The sequence below is a fragment of the Trachemys scripta genome, chromosome 9 (genome assembly GCF_013100865.1).
Source record: "Trachemys scripta elegans isolate TJP31775 chromosome 9, CAS_Tse_1.0, whole genome shotgun sequence".
Taxonomy (NCBI): domain Eukaryota; kingdom Metazoa; phylum Chordata; order Testudines; family Emydidae; genus Trachemys; species Trachemys scripta.
Genome location: NC_048306.1, coordinates 48694673 through 48706062, shown reverse-complemented (window position 1 = coordinate 48706062; position 11390 = coordinate 48694673). Strand labels below are relative to the sequence as shown.

Genomic DNA, 11390 nt, shown 5'->3' with positions numbered 1-11390 from the left:
CCCAACATGAAGTCATCAATATGCTGAAGTCTTCTTGACCCCCTATGAGAACTCTTTTCTTCAGCTATGGGAGAACCATTGTGCTTTCAGAGATTTGAACTGTAGTACATTCATCAACATTTTGATTTATTATGCATTTGTTCTGTTTAGCAATTAATAGTGTAAGCTCCATGGAATAGGGATAGAGTCTCTCTCTGGTTTCTATGACAATCTCAGGATTTAAATACTACTACTTTTTTGAATGTGCATTTTTCTTCTGTTAGGCTTTAATATTACAAACACTATTTATAAAGGTCAGTTCTCTTTCTCATATCTCATTGCTGCTTCCCTTTCAACCCCCAAATAAATGCTAGTCTCCTTCCCAACTTCCCAGCTCCCTGCCTCTGTGACCCAGTCACTCAGAATTTCCCCACGAATACACTGGTTTACACCGAATCAAGCCCAACCAAAAAACATACCAAAGATTCTGCCTGATTTCAGGCTTCAGAATTTGATCTGATTTTCTCAAAAAGTAGTATCCAGCCAGTACCCCCCTCCAAACACAGTCATTACAGGCATAATGGATAGTATTGTGTCTACAATGGGCCTGATTCTCCTCTGCTTTGCACTTTTAGTTGTTGACACGTACAAAATGCCAGTTTTGACTTGGTACCATATTATACTTACCTTGCACTTTGAAAACTGATTTGGGGTAGTTTATAACTAATGTGCCCACAAAGTACCGTGACCTGACAAAGGAGACAGAAAGAAATAGGTAACTACTTGGGTAAAAGGCCTTACTCACAGAAGCTACAGTCCCTATCCTTGAAGAGGTGCCATAAAATATCTGGCAAGAGACGTGAGCATGGGGAGAGCCAAATGTTGTTGCACAAGGTGTATATATTTTAAGTTTGAACATTGGCAGAATCACTTTGGGTTGCCACCTCTGAAGTACAAAAAAAACCTCAGGACATCCGGGATGATCCTGAGCCCATAATACTGGACAGCTGGCAGTGTATATGGAGAACCCTTACAAGATTCCCCAGGACAGCCACCTCAAAAATAGGATCAATCTTGGGAAAACCTGGACCCGTGGCAACCCTACACTACTAGCCTCTAGGGGCAAGTGCTGCAGCCACAGAGACATTGCTTAACTGGGACTGGCAGCACATTGGCTACAACAGTTGGAGCCAGTGAGTAGCAGTATAATCCTCACTCCATCACCACCATGCAGAGAATGGATAAGATTTAGAGAACTTGCCACCCAGGTTTTAAGTGTATGAAATGGGTCCCACTCCTGCCATAAAACCCTTTGTTAAATTCAAAGTTAACAGAGCTAATAATAGTCATTAATCTTGGGACCAAGATGTGAGTTTGAGATATATGTACATCCATGTATGTATCTGTGTACGTTCCCTTTGTGCACGGATTTGAAGCTCTAGCTGGTAACCCTGAAACAATGTGACTTCAGACTTTTATTCCCAAAAATACTTTATTTATAACAATATATCCATTATCTATAACATAATCCAAAAATACTGCTATACATTTTTACATTTTTTAATAAAAAGATTTATAATATTCTCTTCCATTTACAAAGGGAACATATTTAATTCCTTTGAGAATAAAACGTATAACATTCAGGTTAAAGTTACATCATCTCCAATTTGGATGAATTGTGATAAAACTGAACACCACAAAATATACAGGTGTCTGAAAAAGCTTTTCTTGATAATCTTTAGTGGAACGTTCCTTTTAAATCTCTCACAGTTCTGTCCATCCCTCTCCACAAAGGTAATGTATATTTAACACCGCACATTCAAAATACAGGACTTTAAAATTCTTTAATGACCAAGATCAAGGCTACTGATCTTCCTATCTAAAGACGAGCAAAAAACCCTAAACCCAGAAATGAATGGGCAAACAGATACTATTAAGTCTGTGATAACTATTAGAGCCTCTGTTTGTTAGGGTGTGTTCCATATGGGACAGCTTTATTGCTCAAACTCTGTTCCAACTCAGATGATCTGATACATTTGAGAGGTTGTGCGCCAAAGTACATCTGTCATCTTACCTAGTGTTTGTGGTCCCCATAGATACCTTTCATTCTTAGGACTGATATAGTGCTAGCTCTACGTCTTTAGCTTCCCTGGTTAAAATAGAAAGCATCCATTCTTCCAGGCTACAATCACCCAGACAAAAATCACTAAATAATTTGCTGCCCTAAGCAACTATATCTAAGTTTATGGTAATCAGCTTTGCATTGATAGATCTGTAACTTCTTGGTTATGCAGCAACACCTCCAAAGAGATGTGTTGGCTTTTGAGAATCAATTTAATCAAACAATTACAATTTATGGTAGTTATTTCACAAAGTATTGTTTAAAAATAAGTGTTGCCTACAATATTGTATCATTGGATGAATGGGGAAATGGAGCCTGAATCTTCATCAATATTACAATCTTCAAGACAGTGACACTCCTACTTGTAATCCAGTGTAACAGGATAATGAGGTATGGGTTTTTCACTGGCTACTTTACTACATGCTGATTTGCGAAAAGGTTTACTCTCCAGACAGAGGCAGAGACACTTCTTACACTCTGCGATGAGACATAAAAAAGGGCTGACTACATTCCCAGATCCAGCTTTGTGCAATTGTGCTTTCTCCCCACTTCCCTCCAACAACCTGTTGCTAAGTTCTATGCACATATTTTTGGTGTGTTTATTTTAAAATGGCAAAAAAACATAGTCCTGTGAACATGAAAACTTCATATATACCATATGGAATGATGTGATAATAGGGATATGTACATCACATTTTAAACTACAGAACTCCGGAGACACTTTTTTCCACAGCTGATGTGACAATCAAATTACATTCACAGATAACTACACTGATACCAAGAGGGGTCTTCTATGACATTTTTGTTTAACTGCTATCTCCTATAAAGCCAAATGCAAATAGCGTGACTGCAAGAAAGGAGACTTAGCAGGAGTTGTGTTTTACATTCTTGCATCACAAAATGCACACAAAGGGCACCATTCAATGATCCTCCTGTAACAAAGACTATCTTTTTTGTTTTTTCAACTTCAATTGTGCTATATAAGCCTGTCTTTTGAATTAATTGTTCTGTTTTGTTATAATGCTGTGGGCCTGATTCTGTTATACTGCAGCCCCTTTCTGACACTCCAATGGTCTATACAGTGGGCTACACCATTACAGCCACTTGTGGCCATAGGTAGTGGAATCCCAGAATATGGGAAGTACAAAAGCAACAAACCCATCTTTATCTCTCTTCTCAGTTCCTACACCAAGCATAGCTCAGTATTGAGGGAGAGGTCAGAGAGGAGGGGAAGACAATAAGGGACATATATGGAATATTTTCTTTTCCTCCTCTTGGATTTCTGTCTTCCTTCCACTGTAGGGTATGAGACTCTAATGATAGCAAGATTCACATTTTATCTGTCAACCTGAAAGGCAACTCAAATCAAAAGCATGCAGATTTCTCACCAAACAAGCAAGATGTCCCTTTTAAAACATTCCTGCTGTGTGGACTTCTGTTTATGAGCAGTGGTTCATGATGGATACTGATTAAAATCAGAAAAACTGCAATAGGGTTAAAGTCAATGACTTCATCTCAGGTTTGATGCACCATCACAAGAATCTATATCTTATTACAATATTATTCTCCCCCTAAAACTTGTTTTCCTGATTATTTACCAAAGTGCAACATAGAGATAAGTAATGTAAACAGGCCTTAATTTTATTTCATGAGTAAATCTGACCCCACTATCTTCATAACACCAAACTAGGTTTTTGTCTTCACTGTAAAGAACTTAAAGCATTTCCAGAAAAATGCGATGTTGGCAGGAAGGTCTGCACTCGCTCTTGCTACCACTGTCACTATGACACAATCCAGGACAGATCTCTTGCTACTTAAAAATAATTTTCCTCCAGAATGGACAAATGTTTATGAGAGAAGAAAGGAATTCAAAAGAGGGGTCTGGATGTGGGAGCCGGATCAAGTCCAAAGGCAGCAATGCAAAATTAAACAGAAATAATTCCCAATAAGAAGAGATGTGTAACTTCAGATACACAGAGCATGCTTCACCAAAATTACATATAATACTTTGCTTTGGGGAAATAAGATACTGGCCTGCGTGTTGCCTTCAGTGCTACAGGACTGTACACACACAAAAAATGGACTTTACTCCTAAATGTATGAATGTACTTCATGCAGGTTGCAGTTATATAGAGATCCTTCATATACATTATGCATAGCTTCATGCCTACACTATTTAGGTAGTGGCAATCCCCCATGCTGAAAATGTAGCTTTCTCATTCCCCTGAAATGCCTTAGGCGGTTTCACAGATTCCAATGCATTAGCAAAAATTCCAGCTGTGGGCTGCTCCAAGTATTTCATAGTAACAGCTGTCAGTGCTGTGTGAAAATAACTTAAATAAAATGCCTGTGGCAACTTTCTCAAAAATCCTACCCTCCCTCACCAAGTCGTCGTCATCTTTTTAAATAAGAATTACAACTGGCTGTTGGACAATTAAATATCAAATCAAAACAAGAAGGAAGGTAGGTCAAAAACAAAGATAATATTGCAACATGTAAGAAAGAATATTTTAAACTTCTGGATTCAGTGTACATTTCCCTTCCTTACTTCTTTTTCTTCCTTTCCTGAACACAACGGGGACAGAACCTAGGGACAGAAAATAATAGTATTAAGGTTCAACAGATAAATATTTTGCCTGGGAGCTCTTCACTATTTTGGAGGAGAAGAAAATAAAATCTACTCTATGGAAGTCAATTTCTTTTGTTGATGCTGTAATATTACAGAGCACAAATATGGGGGAAAGACATTTCATTGAGATGGGTCCAGGAAATTAGAATAACTAGCAAAGGAGCTGTAGTTTTGGAGGATGAAAGTGGCAGAAGGGGGCCTCAGACCCATTTTAAAACAAAGCTGGTTTTAGTTATCTGAACAGAAAAAAACTGAATGTTTTAAAGTGTGAAAGACACCTCCTTGCCGTAACTTGTATGTTCTTAAAAATAGATGAACCAGATAAATTACCCCTTCACTTTGAGATGAGACCACACATGGAAAAAAACAGCCTGAAGGAAAAAAATCTCATAAAAGTTAAAGCTCCCAAAGACGGGGAAAGTTCAAACATACTCGCCTAATTTTAACAATAGCACTGCAGTTGCTACTCAATGATATAGTAAATATGCCATGCAGGAATGTGATGTACATATAGCTGTGTAAATACATGTCTTGTTTTTTTGTAAACTGTTCTGATTAGGCTGATATCTTGTAAATGCTTGCAACCTGAAATATTCTGTTAAGGCCTTATTCTAATGGCTGGTCTACACTAACGCTGTAAGCTGATCTAAGGCCTGGTCTACACTACGAGTTTAGGTCGACTTTAGCAGCGTTAAACCGAATTAAGCCTGGACACGTCCACACAACGAAGCCCTTTCTTTCGACTTAAAGGGTCCTTTAAACCGGTTTCTTTACACCACCTCCGACAAGGGGATTAGCGATAAAACCGGCCTTTGCGGGTCGGAATTGGGGTAGTGTGGACGGAAATCGACGTTATTGGCCTCCGGGAGCTATCCCACAGTGCTTCATTGTGACCGCTCTGGACAGCACTCTCAACTCAGATGCACTGACCAGGTAGACAGGAAAAGACCCACGAATGTTTGAATTTCATTTCCTGTTTGCTCAGCGTGGAGAGCACAGGTGACCACGCAGAGCTCATCAGCACAGGTAACTGTGATGGAGTCCCAGGATCGCAAAAGAGCTCCAGCATGGACCGAACTGGAAGTACGTGATCTGCTCGCCATATGGGGAGATGAAGCAGTGATAGCTGAACTCCGTAGCAGTAAAAGAAATGGAAAAGTATTAGAAAAGATCTCCAAGGCCATGAAGGACCGAGGCCATAACAGCGACACACAGCAGTGCCGCGTGAAAATTAAAGAGCTACGGCAAGCTTACCACAAAGCCAGAGAAGCAAACGGAAGGTCCGGGGCAGAGCCGCAAACTTGCCGCTACTACGCGGAGCTGCATGCGATCCTAGGGGGTGCAGCCACCACTACCCCAACCGTGTGCTATGACTCTCTCACTGGAGAAACACACAGGGAAGACGGTTCGGGGAACGAGGAAGATGACGATGGAGGTACTGTAGGTAGCTCACAGCAGCAAGGAGGCGGAGAAACCGGTTTCCCCAACAGCCAGGATATGTTTGTGACCCTGGACCTGGAACCAGTAACCCCCGAACTCACCCAAGACCCTCAGGGCACACAGGAGACCTCTGGTGAGTGTAACTTTGTAACTATTTGAACATTACAAAAAAAAAGCAAGCGTGTTTAATGATTAATTTGCCCTGGCAATCGTGGCCAGTACATCTACTGGAAAAGTCTGTTAACGTGTATGGGGATGGAGCGGAAATCCTCCAGGGACATCTCCAGAAAGCTCTCCTGGTTGAAATGGGGTGATTTTATTAAGGGGACATTCAGAGGCGCCCGTTCCTGCTCTTCTGACCAGAAATGTTCCCCGCTGTTAACCACGCGGTGGGGGGGAGGGGTGAAGTGATCATCCCAGAGAATCGTGTGTGTGTGTGTGTGGGGGGGGGTGGTTTACTTGTGTTTGTGCTGCATGTTAACCGGGAAACCGCAGCCCCCTCCTTTTACATTGAAACCCCATTTTAAATGGACAGCCCAATTCATCCTTGATATGGGAAATGCGCTGCTGTTTGCAACCTTTCCCGCATGTTAAGAAGGTTAAAAAAGCCAAAACACTGTGGCCTACCATGGCTGCCTGCAAGCCAAAATATGCGACCTTGTAATGAAAGAGTGTACCCATTGTTCTCTAAAATGTGTCTTTTTTAACCACCTCTCCCTTCTCCTCCACCAGCTGCAAATGTTTCTCCTTTGCAGAGGCTCGTGAACATTAGAAAGAGAAAACATAGGATGAGGGACGATATGTTCACGGAGCTGCAGATGTCCTCCCACGCTGATAGAGTGCAGCAGAATGCGTGGAGGCAGTCAATGCCGGAGATGAGAAAAGCCCAATATGAACGAGAGGAGAGGTGGCGGGCTGAATCGCGGGATGAACAGAGCAAGTGGCGGGCTGAAGACGATAGGTGGCGTCAGCTTGCAGACAGACGGCAAGAGGCAATGCTCCGTCTGCTGGAGCATCAAACTGATATGCTCGAGCGTATGGTTGAGTTGCAGGAAAGGCAGCAGGAGCAGAGATCGCCGCTACAGCCCCTGTGTAACCAACAGCCCTCCTCCCCAAGTTCCATAGCCTCCTCACCAAGACGCCCAAGAACACGGTGGGGGGGCCTCCGTCCACCCAGTCACTCCACCCCAGATGATCGCCCAAGCATCAGAAGGCTGACCTTCAATAAGAGTTAAAGTTTTAAAATGCAGTGTGTCCTTTTCCATCCCTCCTCCCCCACCCATCCCAGGCTACCTTGGCAATTATCCCCCTACCTCTGTAAGGAACTAATAAAGAATGCATGAATGTGAAAAAACAATGACTTTATTGCCTCTGCAAGCGGGAGGGGAGGGTGGGGTGGGATGGTTGGTTTACAGGGAAGTAGAGTGAACTGGGTCGGGGGGGGGGGTTGGAGGGTTCATCAAGGAGAAACAAACAGAAGTTTCACACAGTAGCCTGGCCAGTCACAAAACTCGTTTTCAAAGCTTCTCTGATGCGCACCGCGCCCTGCTGTGCTCCTCTAACCGCCCTGGTGTCTGGCTGCGCGTAATCAGCGGCCAGGCGAGTTGCCTCAACCTCCCACCCCGCCATAAATGTCTCCCCCTTACTCTCACAGATATTGTGGAGCGCACAGCAAGCAGCAATAACAATGGGGATATTCTTTTCGCTGAGGTCTGAGCGAGTCAGTAAGCTGCGCCAGCGTGCTTTTAAACGTCCAAATGCACATTCCACCACCATTCGGCACTTGCTCAGCCTGTAGTTGAACAGGTCCTGACTACTGTCCAGGCTGCCTGTGTACGGCTTCATGAGCCATGGCATTAAGGGGTAGGCTGGGTCCCCAAGGATCACGATAGGCATTTCAACATCCCCAACGGTCACTTTCTGGTCCGGGAAGAAAGTCCCTTCCTCCAGCTTTCGAAACAGAGCAGAGTTCCTGAAGACGCGAGCATCATGTACCTTTCCCGGCCATCCCACGTTGATGTTGGTGAAACGTCCCTTGTGATCCACCAGGGCTTGCAGCAGCATTGAAAAGTACCCCTTGCGGTTTACGTAGTCGGTGGCTTGGTGCTCCGGTGACAAGATAGGGATATGGGTTCCGTCTATGGCCCCGCCACAGTTTGGGAATCCCATTTCAGCAAAACCATCCACTATTGACTGCACGTTGCCCAGAGTCACTACCCTTGCTATCACCAGGTCTTTCATTGCCCTGGCAAATTGGATCACAGCAGCCCCCACCGTAGATTTGCCCACTCCAAATTGATTTCCGACTGACCGGTAGCTGTCTGGCGTTGCAAGCTTCCACAGGGCTATCGCCACTCGCTTCTCAACTGTGAGGGCTGCTCTCATCTTGGTATCCTGGCGTTTCAGGGCAGGGGAAAGCAAGTCACAAAGTTCCATGAAAGTGCCCTTACGCATGCGAAAGTTTTGCAGCCACTGGGAATCGTCCCATACCTGCAGCACGATGCGGTCCCACCAGTCTGTGCTTGTTTCCCGGGCCCAGAATCGGCATTCCACGGCATGAACCTGCCCCAGTGACACCATGATTTCCACATTGCTGGGGCCTGTGCCTTGTGAGAGGTCTATGTCCATGTCAATTTCCTCATCACTCTCGTCGCCGCGCTGCAATCGCCTCCTCGCCTGGTCCGGGTTTCGCCTTGGCATGTCCTGGCTCTGCATATACTCCAGGACAATGCGCGTGGTGTTCATAGTGCTCATAATTGCCACGGTGATCTGAGCGGGCTCCATGATCCCAGTGCTAGCTATGGCGCCTGGTCTGAAAAAAGGCGCGAAAGTAGTATCTGATGGACCAGGAGAAGGAGGGAGGGCGGGAGGGAGGGAGGGCCGAGTGACGACATGGCGTACAGGTACAGGAACAGGGAGAAACACAAACAACTGTCACACAGAATGGTCCCCCCAAAGATTAAACTGAAAACCGTGGGCTTAGCAGGCCATTGATTTCATGGAAGAAGGGGAAGCAAATGAATACAGAACAAATCTATTTTTTACATCTTAAGCTGGCAGCCGACGGTGCAGCATGAGTGATAGCCTCTCCAGTACGATGACGATGGGTACCAATCATAATATACCATCATCTGCCAAAAGGCAAGGGGCTGCTGCTGTGTAGCAATGCAGCCCCACGTCTGCCAGCCCCACGTCCGCCAGCACCCAGCATCGCCCTCGGCCTCTTCTGGGTGCTTAGCAGACAATACTGGGCAATTGGCAGGAAATAGTATATTACGACTGGTAACCATCATCATCGAAACAGTAGCATGTCTGCCCAGGTGGCCATGATTGACAGCCATACCAGTACGACGACGATGGGTACCAGTCATAATATACCATCGCCTGGCAAGGGGCTGGTGCAATGCAGCCCTACGGCTGCCAGCCCCACGGCTATCACTCATGCTACACCGTCTACCGCCAAAAGGCAGTTAGCAGCTGCTGCTGTGTAGCAATGCAGTCCCACGTCTGCCGGCACCCAGAGGACATATGGTGACGGTGAGCTCAGCTGAGCTGAGCGGGCTCCATGCTTGCCGTGGTATGTTGTCTGCACAGGTAACCCAGGTAAAAAGGCGCGAATCTATTGTCTGCCGTTGCTGTGACGAGGGGGGAGGGGCCTGACGACATGTACCCAGAACCGCCCGCGACACTGTTTTGCATCATCCGGGCATTGGGATCTCAACCCAGAATTCAAAGAAAAGGCGCGAAAGGCGCTTCTCGGCTCTCTGAGCTGTGGCGCAAACGTAGTATCTGACGGACTAGGGGAAGGAGGGAGGGCGGGCCGAGTGACGACATGGCGTACAGGTACAGGAACAGGGAGAAACACAAACAACTGTCACACAGAATGGTCCCCCCAAAGATTAAACTGAAAACCCTGGGCTTAGCAGGCCGTTGATTTGACAGAGGGAGGGGGAAGCAAATGAATACAGAGCAAATCTATTTTTTACATCTTAAGACGACGGTGCAGCATGACTGATAGCCCTCAGCATCTTTCTGGGTGCTTGGCAGCAAATACGGGGCGGTGTATGACGATGGTCTTCAGGCCTATTGCACAATCGGCTGCTCAGGGAAGACTCTGCTAACGTACGATGACCCGACTTGTAATAGGACGGCTAACAGTCGTAATACACCATTTACTGCCAAAAGGCAAGCCCCACGGCTGCCAGCACCCAGATCGCCGATGAAGGCTACCAGTCTACTGCACCGTCTACCGCCAAAAGGCAGTTAGCAGCTGCTGCTGTGTAGCAATGCAGTCCCACGTCTGCTGGCACCCAGAAGACATATGGTGACGGTGAGCTCAGCTGAGCTGAGCGGGCTCCATGTTGTCTGCACAGGTAACCCAGGTAACCCAGGTAAAAAGGCGCGAATCTATTGTCTGCCGTTGCTGTGACGGGGGAGGGAGGGGCCTGACGACATGTACCCAGAACCGCCCGCGACACTGTTTTGCATCATCCGGGCATTGGGATCTCAACCCAGAATTCCAAGGGGCGGCGGAGACTGCGGGAACTGTGGGATAGCTGTGGGATAGCTACCCATAGTGCAATGCTCCGGAAGTCGACGCTAGCCTTGTACTGTGGACGCGGTCCGCCGACTAGAGCACCTAGAGCATTTTATGTGTGGACACACACAATCGGCTGTATACAACCGATTTCAATAAAACCGTCTTCTATAAATTCGAACTAATTTCGTAGTGCAGACATACCCTAAGTTACACTAGTTCAATTACGTAAATCACGTGACCAAAGTCCACGTAACTTAGGTAGATTTACAGCGGCGTTTACACCACGCTATATCCATGGCAGACACTCTCGCGGCGACACAGCTTCCACCTCCGGGGGAGGTTTAGTACAGATGTCGACGGGAGAGTGCTCTCCCACCAACTCAGTGCGTTTTCACTAGACCTGCTAAATTGACACTGCTGCATCTATCGCAGTGGTGCTGATTTAGCCGGTAGCATAGACATGGCCTAAGCCTATTAAAATCTATGAGAGTTTTGCCACAGACTTCAATGGAAGCAGCCTTCAGAGATGAGAATAGACGTTTCCTAATGTATTGTGTACATCCACACAAATACAATTCTCTAACAATGTATGTTACAAGCCTGCATCTAGTCCAGTGCAGGGAACTGGACTAGATGACCTCTCGAGGTTCGTTCCAGTTCTATGATTCTATGGTTTCTAT

General features: G+C 45.6%; 1 protein-coding gene across 1 annotated transcript in view; it reads right to left on the bottom strand.

Annotated features, from left to right (window-relative positions):
• Positions 1 to 1456: 1456 nt before the first annotated feature.
• ING5 (inhibitor of growth family member 5) overlaps positions 1457 to 11390 on the bottom strand; it is a 29993-nt gene continuing 20059 nt past the window's right edge. The window contains exon 8 of the mRNA XM_034781800.1: positions 1457 to 4688. Within this exon, the coding sequence (XP_034637691.1) occupies positions 4646 to 4688 (43 nt within the window). The 3' untranslated portion in view covers positions 1457 to 4645. The remainder of the gene's footprint in view (positions 4689 to 11390) is intronic.